The sequence below is a fragment of the Octodon degus genome, unplaced genomic scaffold (assembly GCF_000260255.1).
Source record: "Octodon degus isolate 3935 unplaced genomic scaffold, OctDeg1.0 scaffold00214, whole genome shotgun sequence".
NCBI lineage: Eukaryota > Metazoa > Chordata > Mammalia > Rodentia > Octodontidae > Octodon > Octodon degus.
The window spans coordinates 2,975,479-2,990,492 of NW_004524790.1; the positions used below are offsets into that span (position 1 = coordinate 2,975,479).

General features: G+C 35.9%; 1 protein-coding gene across 1 annotated transcript in view; it reads left to right on the forward strand.

The window, feature by feature from the left end:
• The window catches only part of LOC101582675 (vomeronasal type-2 receptor 116-like), a 93,559-nt gene that overhangs the window by 53,657 nt on the left and 24,888 nt on the right, over window positions 1-15,014 (forward strand). The window contains exons 2-5 of the mRNA XM_004644959.2: window positions 4,848-5,017; window positions 9,066-9,354; window positions 9,727-10,533; window positions 11,248-11,475. Coding sequence (XP_004645016.2) covers window positions 4,848-5,017; window positions 9,066-9,354; window positions 9,727-10,533; window positions 11,248-11,475 — 1,494 coding nt within the window. The remainder of the gene's footprint in view (window positions 1-4,847; window positions 5,018-9,065; window positions 9,355-9,726; window positions 10,534-11,247; window positions 11,476-15,014) is intronic.

Below are 15,014 nucleotides of genomic sequence, written 5' to 3' on the forward strand. Positions count from 1 at the left end.
TCAAGTCAATAACTTCTGAGGATAACCCACTAATATTATAGACTGCTAGACGGTATTAGATGTTTAGTTGAATTCAAACACTTATAGTATTTAGATGTCAAAAGAATATTCACCTCTGACAGGACAAAAAAAATAAATAATTTTTAAAAAAGAAAAAAAATGGAAATAGAAAGAAGTAGTCAATGCTCTAATTAGCTTTGTCTCCTTATTTTCAATTGTTTGTACTTTTTCTTAATTTCATACATTGCTCCAGTTTTTTCTTCTTCCAATATCTAGTAATATGAATAGCTGGTTGTAAGACAATACCATGTATTACAACAAATACTGTGAAATTCATATTACTTTGTTAAGTACAATTCTGTATGAGTTGTCAAAAAATAAAAAAAAGGAAAGCCAACATTTGACCCTAGCCTTCCAAGGTCAGTTAAGACTCAGGACATAGGAGAACCTGTACTGTAACATCATGTAATTCACTTGTGTCTCAAATTTTCAGATCAAGGAGATTATGGTGCCAAAGAGGAAAGTGATTGATGTAGAGTGTGCCTAAGGAGAGTCACATAAAGAAAAAACATTTTCTCAGGCTTTCACAGAGAGCAAATTGGTCAAACAATGGCCGTGACTCATTCACATGGCTGACACTGGTAAAGGATCTATAAACTGCAGTATAGGGTTTCAGGATAAATCCTGAGGGTATTTGACCGATCTTATCAGATACAAAAGCTACATTTCTTGCTATATAGGTCTTGCTTTTTCTTGGTCTTAACCATCCAGCAGAAAAATATAAAAATGGAGTATACAAAGTAAAGTCATATTAATATGCTGTGCTGTAAAAGCCTTAAGTCTACAACTTCCAACATTACCAGTCTTATGGAAAACTCACTACTATTATGGACTACTGGACTATATTGGAATATTTTTCTGAATTCAGGCACCTATAATATTTAAATGACAATGCAATGCCCTTCTCTGACAAAACTAAACAGAAAATGTGGATACAAATGCATGACCATTTTGTATCTGTATATTCAAAATTGCGATATAGTTACATTCTCTTAATTCAGTGTATAGAAAGATTTGTTTTAATAGTGTTTGTAAACAGCATATCATGTCTGAATCTTATACAATGAATAAGCACTGAGAGAACAATATGCAATGTATTAATTATTGAAATTGTCCCACTAATCGGATTTGGAACTGTCTCATTGCTGTTTGTTTCTCAAAATTATTTTAAAAAAGACAAATGGTCTCATACATAGAGGTGTCACATATGGTTGATATGTTAGTGCACATGTGATTCTTCTCCACTTATTCCTGAATTACAAGCAGGAGAAACATGAGAAAAGCTATCAGAGTGGACTTGAGCCATTGGTGTTAATGGCTTCCCAGTATGGTAGGATAAATTTTGGGGTTGGTTCTACATGTGCTGATCCATTCATGCACTTGTCTATCCTTTCATAACAAAACATTGGATAAGTAAATATGAATTCTTTCATTTTAGTGTTTGTATTGTCAGCTCTATTTCATAAGACTAAGAAAAATTTCACAATATATATACTTCACTCTGAGAAAGACCTAACCAAAATTTATAGAGTTAAAGTATCGCACTAGGGCTGGCCAAATAGCTTAGCAGATTAAAGCCCCTGCAAGCATGCACAGGGGCCAGGGGTTCTATCCCCAGGCTTGCTGTGCTGGCCCCGCCACAAGGGCGTGCTGAGATGGCGATTGAGACTGAGTGTGGTGATGCGCACCTGTAATCCTAGCACTTGGGAGGCTGTAAATAGGAGAATCACAAATCTGATCTAGTAGTGAGACACTGAACACCCTGTAGACACTTCCCTAAAATACAGAAAAAAATATTATTATGAACTAAAGTCTTATATGGCATTTCCCTGTTAGATACACAGATGTGTTGAAACAGGATCTGCCCTAATGACCTTATTTTAATGTTGAAAGACATCTTGGTTTTGAGTGCGATCACAAGCACAAGTACCAGACTTCATACTTAATCACTACAGTCAGAGCACAATGCAACCAGATAACAGCCTGATTCAATTTTGAGAAGAAAATTTGAGTTTGGTGAGTCATAAATTTATGAGCAATACTCAGGTATATACTCAAATATCTTCATGTTTATTGGGTACAACTTCTCATATTCTGGTTAATGGACATAAACGCCTTTCTTTTTAAACTATCTTTGTACAATTTATCAAAGCCCTTAAATTCAATGTATTATCCTGTCCTGTAATTATTGCACTAGTTACTTTTCTTTGACAAAATTCTAACACACAAAATTAAAGCAGGAAAGCTTTATAAATATTCTCATCCGTAATCAGCCAACTTCAAAGTAGGATGGCATGGCAGTGTGGCAGCTGTTGATGGAGGAAGAGGGCAGCAAAAGTAAAGACATCAAAAGGAGGGAATCAAGCCAGTTTTTTCTTTCAATTTTAAAAAGCCTCCTTCCCTTGGGCAAGTGAAGCACTAACATCATCTCCCTGCCCTTCTCCTGCAAAGGTCAGGGTACTTACAAAGGGAGTACCTGTTTCCTGATGTGTTTCTTAAGTGACTAAACTTTTCAATCGGATGAAATGAAGCTACTTTAGTAACATCCTGGACCCTAAAAAACTACCCTCGGGCATGTTCTCTACATTCCAGAATGCAGAATTTCTAAGTTACTTAGTTAAGCGTCTAATCTTCTCAAGTAGACAAAAGTATCACCCATTAAAGCTCCTATAAAACTATTAATAATTTATCAGGTTATAAAATTTTTTTGAAACTCTGAAGATTTTCCACTTATATTTCAAGTTCATTGTGGCCAGTTAATTTTCAAATTCTAATGAGGACATGAAGGTCACATCTTCCAAATTGGAAAATATTTTCACTTTTAAAGTTTATCTTTACAAAAAGCAATGTTTTCTTCCATCTTTAACAGATTGCCTGTTATTATCATGTCATAATTTATAAGCCAATAATGACACCTATACCATAAGTGAAGTCTAAGTGCACATTGAGGGTCACTCTTTGTGCGGGTTACTTAGATTTTAAGAAGCATGTGGGTTAAACTGATACACTATTCTTTGGAATAATCTACCCTCCCTGATAATTCCATGAGTTTCAGGGAAGTAAATGTTACCAGTGCTTCTGTGCTCCTTAGAATTTTGAGTGATGAGAAATAATGAAATCATTTTCCATTTGTTTCTCTTCTTCAGGTTGAGAAAGAAGGAGAAATTTTCCACAAAGACTCATGTTCACATAAAAGCATAAACCCTGGAATAATTCATTGTTGTAGGAATAGAATGGATTCTGACAACACATTAAATTATGTCACGAACATACTGGAGAGAATGATGCAGTAGCAAAGTAGGTTCACTCATGCAACTCAAAAGTGCAGTGTAAGGGTTAAGTAGTGCACATCTCTAATCTCAGAAGTTGGGTGGCTGAGGCAGGAGGAAATTTGCAAGTTGAAGATGAGCCTGGGCTGAAAACTAAGCTCAAGGTTAGCCTGAACTGCCATAGTAAGAGCCTAGCTCAAGAAGACATATTTTTTTTCTAATTTAAAGATTCAGTACAAGCCTGGTCACACCTCCTGCACATGATCACTGTCATCAGTCTGTTCTCTCACCTACTCAACATGGAAGATTACTGTGTGATGCCAAAACTGTATTCATCAAATAATAACCAAATGAAAATAAGGTGCAATATTTATGTAATCTTTTTTTTCTGTACTTTAGGGAAGGGTACAGGGTATTCACTACTAGATCAGCCTCTGAGTGATTCTCCTGTTTACAGCATCCCCAGTGCTGGAATTACAGGCATGCATCACCACACCCAGTCTTAATCCCCAGTTCAAAACACCTCAGGGGTGGGGCCAGCACAGGAAGCTGGGGATTGATCCTGTGGCCTTTGTGCCTGCTTACAGGTGCTTTAATCCCTTGAGCTATTTGGCTGGCCTTTATGTAGTCTTGACATTCAAAGAATGTAGTTAAATGTGTGTAACAGTATAAATTAATTTAATTTGCAAATAAAGTGACAAAAGTGGAACAGTAGGAGGTAGTTTCCCAAAAATCATACCCTGTACATTGAAAAATTATTTTTGAAACCTAAGAATCCACGATGCAGTTTGAAATACTGTTTTATCTGCAAAAAAAGTGGATTGTATTTCTTCACCCTTCAGTCACTAATTTAGAATTATATGTACACCAAGCAGTAGAGAACATGGGTGGCTATGGATTTCTTTGACTGTGACTGGTACACATATGACAGTTATAAAGGCAACATTTGTGGATGCAACTTTTGATCATGAATGTGTATAGCTATTAATTTTCCACTTTGGAGACAATGTCCAATATTTTTGCTTGACTTTGAGGCCTTAGAGACTATTGCAAGAAAGCACTAATATTAAATCCTCTCATGCAATCCATTAGCAACAGCTCTAATGACAGCATTACCACTGGCTGAATGAAAAGAACCTGAAACAAATGTGACCAGGAGAAGGTGGCCCTTGGGATGTTGCTATCAGTAGAACTGGATTAGATCATTGTGGCTTCAGGTGGATAAAATGCTACTAAATCACAATTTCAGTCTTCTGTTTTTCTTCTGGACTGCAGAACACAGATGTAGAGCCCAAAGCAAAAATGGTGACAAAATTCTCCAGGGACATGTGGCAAGCATGGACAATGAGAGTCAGGGCAACAGAATGTCAACCTGAGTGAAAAGCAGTGTCACTCTGAAATACAACACACAACACATTTCTATAAATGACTCAGACCAAGTTTCCTCTTCACTCAGCTTAAAGCTTTGCATAGGCATCTAAGATGTTCCCTTTATCTGTTATCTTCCTTCTTCTACAGCTTCCTGCCTTAGTGACCACTATCGATAATGAAGCCTGCCTTCACCAAAGGAGCACCAGTGTGCGCAAGGATGGAGATGTGGTGATTGGTTGCTTTTTGTGTCTTTATTTCTATATCTACTACACTGGTACCATGGGTATAGAGCCTCTCAGAGAATTCTATGTTATGCCGTAAGTGTCTTCTTCATTTATTTGTTTTATTCTCCACATTAGGATACATATTGGCTTGGAATCTTTAGATATGTGTATAAATATTTTGTATTATGCTATGCTGTCCTGCCACCCAGATGTGCGCAACAGGTCCCCCTATAAGTTTTCCTTGTCCTCTTATACTTTTGAATATAGGAAGATATTTTTTCTATTTCTTTGTGTTCCTAGCTTCTTGTCAGCACCCTTGAAACCTGAGAGAAACTGCATTCTCCACAATATTCCATGGTTTGTGTCTTTCCTCTGACTTCAATGTCACTGCATGTAATTAATGATGGTCTTCATTTCAATTGAACTCCTTGGACTGAATTGAGTACTAAATGGCTATTGCCAAACATTTCCTAAGACAATCAAGGCTTTGCTGATGTTTTTCTAAGTATGCATAAATTTCCCTAGCTTCTTTCAAACTGTCTTCTGAAATTCAAATGCTTCTGCTTGGAGGAACATATTCCCATAAATATGTAGCTGCTGTTTCAAATGAACGTTAGGCTACTCCAGGACTCCTGGAGCTTCAAGGTGAGACCAGAATAAGGGATAAATCATCTGTGAGACTTAACCCTTGTAATGTAATTCTTCTTTAGTTGAATGCGTATAACTTTTTTCTATTCAGAAACTATCTTATCATGTGTGATGTAAAACATATAGATAAACAATAACTGAGGGTCAGAAAACTGTAGTATATAACTTGTAGTTTTGTTATGAAAGAATATGTCATTGGTGTAGCGATTGTCTGAGTTACAAAAGATGCTGACCCACAGTGTCCTGTGTTAGGTACCCATAGGAAGAGTTAAAATTAAATACCTTCCTTGGCCATTGTACAGTGCTGCAGCCTTCTTCTAAAGATTACACATTAGAATATTTGGTAGATGTCCTGATAGGAGCACAAACTCTGTTGGCCTGGCCTGCTCCCAACTAGGTTTTTCACCTTTCTAAAAGATACAGATGTTTGTTGTCTCAGGTAATTGGCCAATTATTAGATGCTGCAGACTCCCTGCTTCTGGGTACGCACAAAGTCAGCATGTTGCCTCTTTAGCATCAACTGGTATATAATGGGCCTCACTTGTTGGGAGACTTTGAGATTCTATCCATAGAGAGGACACTCTGCCCAGGCCCTGACCAATCACAACTCTGAAAATGACATGAAGGTATATTCAGCACTGGAATTGAATTTACAGATGTGGAAGCTCTTCAGACCTGGTGACGTAACTTTATCTGTGCTTTCTCTTCTGTATAATCATGCATGTGTCACATAGTAAAAGTTTATTAAACTTTGTTGTATTGCTTTTACCTTGGTAGTAGAGGTTTTTGTTATTTGTGAATCCAGGCTGTTACATTAAGCTGCTGTGACTGTGTTCACTTACTTTGCTGACTCTGCTACCAGCAAATTCCTGGCATCAAGAGTTTGTTGTGCTTCAGACCATTGACAGCTGGCATTACAGGCATTTGTCATCAGACCCTAAATGGATATGGATTTTGAATATCATTTTCTAAAATGTGTGTGTTTAAATATGTGCTTATTATGTAAAGTTTTAATTTAGGTAACCACCACTTAGTGTTTTTACTTGGTGATAGATCCAAACCCTGTTTGAGTGACTCACAGAGCTGTGCTTAAAATCTCCCATCCCTGTGAGAGAATTAGTTACACATGGTGCATATTGAAAATTATAGGAATGATTTTATCTTATTGGTACAGAGACTTCTGTATTGAATGTACTGAAATGTGTTTTTTGGGGGGAGGCAGATTCTGATTTTAGTACTGCCAAACTTAATAAAAAATTTAAGATTAACATTTATAAAATATTATTTTAGTGCTAGAGAATGCTAGTAAATTCTCTTTATTACAATTTTAGGATTTTTGCAATGTCATATTGTTTGTTTTGTTAAGGCTGTGGCTATACTAAATGTGTTTTTCTCAAAGGAATTTCACTTAACAATTTTATATTAGAAACACTTCTTTTCATTTACTTAGGTTTTGCTTGGCACTGTGTCCAAATTTTCTTTCATTTTATAGGTGAATGTTCTTATTTGTAATGAGATATTCATGCTTACTTGTGGGCCCAATTCTTTTTTTTTTTTGAATTTTAAAATTTTTTTATTGAGAAACAAATAGCAATAAGACAGTTTCAAAACTGATTAATAAGACAGTTTCAATAATTAATACATTGTACATTGTTATCTTCTTAGCGGTTATCCATAGTACAAGATGCAGACAGGATATCCTGTCCAAACACTATTAGTACAAATCTTTCATCTCATTGAATTAAGCAAGAGTAGCTGTATATCTATCCTATTTTACATATACAGATACACAATGGTCCTTCCTTTGTATCCCCTTTTTTTGTTTAGTCCTGTCAGAAATGAGTATTCCATTGGCATCTGAATACTAGAGCTGCATGAATTCAGCAAAACAATCCAACACAGTCCAGAAGTCCACAATAGTAGTGGGTTATTCACAGAAGTTGTTGACTTGAGCCTTTCACAGCATTGAATTTGATTTGGTTCTTGTCCAATTCACTTAGCAGCCATAATCATGGAAAAGAATTAAGTTTGTGAACCAAGATACCACTGTATATCTCCTTTGCCCAAAATAAGATTCACTCAGTCTCTGCCTTAAAAAGTAGAGCATACAAATGCAAGTCCCATCACCCTGTTCCTGCCTTCCTTGCCATCACTACTCTCTTGGTCCATGGCTGCTTTTGAAGACAAGGATAAGCTGATTGGGTGGCAGTTGTGATCTCTAGTTTCTAAGGCTGATTATTTTCTGCTAGGTCTTATTTTTTAGGAGAAATGGTATATTTTTGTTTCAAAATAGTATTTTTGAAACACAAATTTCCCTCCTAACTTGGTGAATATTTACTGAAGCTCAGAAACTCCAGGGCAATACTAATTAACTCTGATGCTAGCAACAAAATCTTGTTTTCACAATTTTCTCAATGAAAATGCTCTTGATAGATGGCTTCTGTAAGAAGCCTCATTCCACATCATTCAAAGCAGATTGCACTTTGTCAATAGTACATTTAGTTTTCCTTCCAGAAAACTCTCCAAACAAGAAGGTGGAGAATCTTCCTAGGCCATAAATCCTGAGAGGGAGGATGGGCTTGCAATCCTGACCTTCACTCATTGCACTGTGACTCACTGCTTTATTCTTCAAGCAAATTCTGTGTTTTGACCTCAAAGAATTTCAATTATCTTTAATTTTATCTTTATTTATCACATACAATTATGTATTTTCTTAGATGTAATATGATATGCTGCTACATATTTATATTACTTAAAACTTAAATTGTTATATTAAGTGGATTGATGTATGAAATACCCTGGTATTTTTCACATACATGACTGAATAGAAATTTTGTGTGAGATATATTTAATAGTAATATTAAGGAAATAATTTTTTTCCTAAAATAAAGCATTTGAACATACAAGGATGCTTGTTAATAATATTGGGCACTATACATACATCAATACATATATTATTTTCTTCTTCAAAACAGAATATTTTAAAATATCACATTTTGTAAACATCCATATACTGTAATTTTATGAATAATATTTATTCTGAATAGATAGATAGATAGATAGATAGATAGATAGATAGATAGCAAGGTCTTGTTAACTGTATAACAAATATAGCAAAAGATGAAGCAACAATTCTGACAATTGTAAGACCACTAATCTCAATGCAAAATTTACCCCTAGAGTTAGATTCATATAAGTCCAATTACCTTATAAAAATTCAATCTCCTAGGTTCTGGGAGATGGCTCAATAGAATAAGTGCTTGCTTGGCAAGCATGGTGTCTTGAGTTCAATCCCTGGCACTGCAAAAAAAAAAAAAAAAAAACATACATACATAAAAATTCAGTCTCCTAACATCATATTCATACTTGAGTTTGTCTTATACTAATGCATGGAAAGGACACAAGCATTCAGTCCTTAATCAGTGCTAGCCTAGATTAGAATATGATCATTGATTGAGCTTTTCCCCTAAATAACTCTGTGCTCTCTGTGCAGGCTTGCACCCAACAACTACCTGAACTACCTGGCCTTCATTTTTGCCATAGAAGAGATCAACAGGGATCCTCTTCTTTTACCCAACATTTCTCTGGGCTATGAGTACCACAGTTTCCTTTACAGTCATTGGAGGATACTAGAGAATTCCCTCATTTTGCTCACAGGACAACACGAGGCCCCTAATTACATATGTGGGACAGAGACCAAGTGTGCAGCAGTACTGACAGAATTGACGTGGGGATCCTCAGCTCAGATTGGACCACTGCTGGAGCTCTACAGATTTCCACAGGTGAGGGTGAAAATGTGGGAAGTACAGTATTGGTGCTTCAACTACCCACAGTGTAAAGGGTAAAAAAATGAGGTTGGGCTGAGTATCTTTCAAAGTGTGTAATGCACCAGGGTATGCACACAGACCCTTAGTGGATTACACAGGATTTCTTTTCTTTTTCTATTTTTGGACCTAAAAGGAAGAAAAGAAGTATATTTCAGTGATGTCTGAGAACATTCATTCATTTTTAAAAATAATCCCTTGACGGGATGTTTAGAAATTGGAAGAACATGTGTCTAATTGTACAACTTGTAGAAATTAGTCAGTTACATATTTCAGGATTGCAACATTATCAACACTCTAGTGTATTACCCAGTTTTATTTTCCTTTAAGGTTACATTTGGCTCATTTGACCCTACAATGACTGACAGTGGCCAGTATCCTTCTCTCCATCAGGTGGCCCCAAAGGATACTTATCTGCCCCTTGCCATGGTTTCCCTGATGGTTCATTTCCACTGGACCTGGGTGGGCCTGCTTATCACAGAAGGCCATAAGGGTCTTCAGTTTCTGTCAGCTATAACAAGTGAGATGGACAAGAATGAAATCTGTGTGGCTTTTGTGAAAATGTTGTCAACTTCAGCTGTGTCATATATGTCATCCCTGAAGAAGCATGATATCCTGACCACAGATACAAGATCTGCCAATGTGGTGGTCATTTACTATGACAGTGACAGTGCAAATGATGTAAACTATAACATAGCACAAGATTTAGTGACATGGAAAATCTGGGTTTCAAACTCACGATGGCATGCTGATCTGATTGGGAGAGATTTTATACTGGACCCATTCCATGGGATTCTTGTTTTTTCACACCACCATGAAGAGATTTCAGGGTTCAAAACTTTTGTCCAGGCAGCTACCCCTTTCAAATACCCAGAAGATACTTACCTCTTTATATACTGGTCCAAGAATTTTGATTGCTCATTCTCTGAGTCTGACTGTGCCTTGAAGAACTGTATTCCTAATGCTTCTCTGGCTTGGTTGCCTCCAAATCGTTTTGACACAATTATGAGTGATAGGAGCTACAATATGTACAATGCTGTGTACGCTGTGGCCTATGCCCTCCATGAGATGCTTTTTGAAGAAGTCCTAACACCGCCAATGAGAAATACGAAAGTGATGATGTTTTTCCCGTGGCAGGTAATGTGTCTTCCCTTGCATACCAGGCAATGTTATCTCGGTACCTCTCTCAAGTTATTCCACGTATTTCGCCCAAGAATGTTAGCATCATTTCTATAAAATCCAAGACATTTTGTATCATATTTAACATTTAGAAGGAAATTCTTGACTTGTGTTGAAATGATCTTCAATCAGGAGCCACTGGCAAGGAGGAGGAAGAGAATGCCAGTTCATTGCTTCTGCAAATTGGATGTCAATTCCTTACCCTTGTTGACATGTTTTATAATTTTCTTAAAAGACAAACAGAAAACCTGTGACTGTTTATAAAATTAAACAGGGTTAAACATGACATTGCACACAATTAAATTTAGTTTAATTCTGCAGTCTCTTCTGATATTGATGAACTCACTTAATGTAGATGGTATTGGAATAGTCTGATAGAAAATGAAAGTTGTGTGTTTTAGAAGCTTTGATTCTACTGCTGATGTTTTACTCTAACCCAACTGTTTAGCTTACTTAAATGGGCTTGCAAAGAATATGTTTTTCCTGAAACTGACCTTCCTGGGATATGGTGGCAATTTAGTCCTTCAACATTTATGTTTTCCAATTTAATAGATATCAGTGTTAAAGTTTCTTTAGGTAAATAGAAATAAAACTCTTAGAAACCGTCTTCCACTCATACTTTCTGTCTTTCTCCTGGAGTTCTGTTTGCATAAAATAATGTGTCTGTTTCAGCTGCATCACTTTCTGAAGAACGTCCAGTTTATAAATCCTGCTGGGGACAAAGTGAACTTAGATGACAGAAGGAAACTGGACTCACAGTATGACATTCTCAATTTTTGGAATTTTCCAGAAGGCCTTAGACTTATGGTTAAACTAGGCACATTTTCCTCACAAGCTCCAAATGGCCAGAAAATGACTTTATCTGAGGATATCATAGAATGGGCCACAGGAGTTATCAAGGTACCCAATCATACTACACTTAACCATAAGAAACTAAATATGGTCATAGGTTTTCTGGCCAAAGTTTTACTCATGCAATAGTCATATGTGGAAATCGAAGAATTCAAAATTAATTTTCATTGTTTTGTATTTTAAACAGAAAAAAACAATATACACAACAATAAAGCATTACAGAAAAAGACAATAAGAGATTAATAATGGTTAATATAATTAATATTTTTCTCAAATTAGCTTTTTGGATTACTTAATATATGTATGATAGATTGATCAAACAATATAAGTACAAAACATTTTATTTGATGATCTAATAAAAATTAGTAGTACAATAATATTAATTATCATGTGTGCATAAGAACACAACATATGCTTTTATGTCTGTATATATAGATCTGTATCTATCTATAAAGATCTATATCTAGATCTAGATCTAGATCTAGATATAGATATAGATATCCTTCATTTCTTCTCCCCATCTCAGTTGTTCTTACTTTTGAGCAGTTCCAGGTCCTTTCACAATATTTATTGTACATTTTTATTTTTCAGTTGTCCCTGGGAAATTTTATTACTCGATCCTAAACCTCAGCTGTCTCATGAATAGCACCTGTATTTAATGACGATTAAATACATTAATGCAAAAAACAGTATGTCCCTGGGCCATGCTTTATACTATCAAATGCCTGTTGTCACATGCCATTACTCACATGCCCATGTCACCACAGGGATGGAAAGATTAATAGAAATAATGTGTTTTAGCATCCAGGATAGGAGCTGTCCAGTTTGGATTCTATTTATTCTTACAGTTTCATGCACTACGGAGACATTACAATGTTGGCACCAGTGTTACTTCACTGATTATCATGGACTCAACTTCACCCATTTGCCTATAAAACCGTGAGTTTCAGAAGTGAAACAGAGCTGACTCACACAGGTAAGCATTGTATTGTTTCCTTGGTGTACAAAACTTAAGAAAGTAAAATTTAAAATACACAAAAGATATTGTGATATGAGAGAATGTTGATCATACGAACAAAACAACAAATTTTGGAGAAAGGGGAGAAGTCAGTAGGGAAAAGACAAAAATGCAAGTATCTATTAGTTCACTGAAAAGGAAGATTTGTGCTAATATCTATTGGAGAAATATTTATATCCATATTTGATAGCCTGGACAACTGCTTTAATGTAATGCATTAACTGTTGTTATTGTCTTATAATTTTTTAATTATTTTGTTAATTTTCCTTAAAATTAAAAAAATATTTTTGTAACAGCCTTGGTTTATCCTTATTTATATTTTTCAAAATTTTATTGATAAAGAGCTAGCAATGAGACAGTTTCAAATCAAATCTGAAGTACAGATTCAACAAATAATGCACTGCATATATTCTTCTTAGTGGTTAATTGCTGTACAAGGTGCGGACTTGAGATTCTATTTACAAACACCATTAGAACAAATCATTCTATTCATTAAGAGAACGCAACTATATATCTATCCTAACCACTTTGAATACACAGATACAAAATGGACATTCATCAGTATACCCCATTTTTTCTAGGTTCTGTTATTGAATATTATAGGTGTGTAAACTCAGCAAAATATTCTAAAAGAGTCCAGTAGCCCATAATAGCATTGGGTCTTCTGTTTAACTGGCAATGTCAGAAATTATTGACCTGAGTCCCCCACAGTTCAACATAACAACATGGCTTTATATCTTATATTTCCTCTTTATACTTTTCTGCTGGATGGTTAAGAATAAGGTAAAGCAGGACCTATGCAACAAGAGTTGTAGCTTTTTGGTCTGAGAAGGTCAGTGAAATGCCCTCAGGATTTATCCTGAGATCCTGTACCTCAGATTGTAGAACCTTTATCAGTGCAGCCATGTGAATGAGTCACGGCCAATGCTTGGACAATGTGCTCTCTGTGAAAGCCAGAGAGAGTATCTTCTCACCATGTGACTTTCCTTAGGCACACTCTATGTAAATCGATCACTTTCCTCTTTGGACCCATACTCTTCTTGATCAGAAAATTTGGGACACTACCGAGGTACATGACGTTACAGTACAGGCTCTCATATGTCCTGAGTCTTAATTGACCTTAGAAGGTTAGGGTCAAAATGTTGACTTTCCTTGTAGCCCTCCTTTTTCTCTAATTTTGGTCTGCAAACATAGGTTGTTAACCACCCAGAAGACAAGCTTTTTGTTATTATCAAGCGATTTAGGCTATTAAGCTTAACCTCACAATATCACTGCATTTCAAACATCTTAGGCATAATAAGGAACAGGTATTTTTCATCAAGTATTGATAAGTTGAACTTTAAGTCCCTACAGAATATGATAAAAAACATTTAAAAATTAGATTATATTTTAAAAATAGGATAAAGAATTCTATACTTCTCATGTTTGCACATAAGTCCAAAAATCTCACCATATACAATCTTGAAGCAGGACAGTCCCACAATATTCCTTTTCCTGTCTCTTACTTTCAATCACCACCCCCTTCTTCTTGAACATCCACCTACCTGAGAGTCATCAGAGCAGTAGCTGGCATGTCATGATAAGCCGCCCATGTTCAGAATACCACAATGACAGACACTCCAAACATGAAACTACTATTACAAACTACCATCTGCAGTGCAGTAGCTTAGTTCAGAGGTATCAATATATATAGTTAGTCAGGGTGAGAATCTTTCCAAAAACTGCTAGATTCAAAAATCTTCTGAAGATTGTCAGGATCATTGCCTTGCTCATCTTCTACATATAACTGTATGACTTGACATTGTCATGATTCCTAGCTCTTCTCTTTCCCTCTCTTGATTAGTTATTCCTTGAGATCCTGCTTTCCTTTTACTTGTATTATATCTTCCTACTTGTATTTCTTCTTTGAAGTTCTTATACTAGGAAGACTATACGATATTTACACATGTGTGTCTGGTTTATTTCACTTATCAGTATATGTTCAAGTGGCATCCAATTGAATATAAAGGCTTGCAGTTTATCTTTCTTAATAGCTGAATAATATTGCATTTTATAAAAATGCCACATCTTTCTCAACCATTCCTCAGGTGATGAGCATCTTGGTTATTTCCGACATTTGGCTATCACAAATTGTGCTGCTATAAACATAGACACACATATATCCCTATAATATGATGTTTTCAGATCCTCTAGTAAAATTCCCAGTAGAGGAATACCTGTTTCAAAGGGATTTCCAGAACAACTTTTCGAAGGAATCTCCATATTGATTTCCATAACAGTTGCACCAGTCTACACTCCCACCAGCAGTGAAGACGGGTTCCTTTTTCTCCACAGTCTCTGCAACATTTGTTGTTGGGTGATTTCTTTATGATAGTCATTCTTTCTGGGGTGAGATGATATCTCAATGTGATTTTAATTTGCATTTCACGAATGGCTAGTGATATGGAGCATTTTTTCATATATTTATTCGCTTCTTTTATTTCTTCCTCTGAGAAGCGTGTGTTCATCTCGGATGCCCATTTCTGGATTGGGTCTTTAAATTTTGGGGACCTGGTGTTTTTTAGTTCTT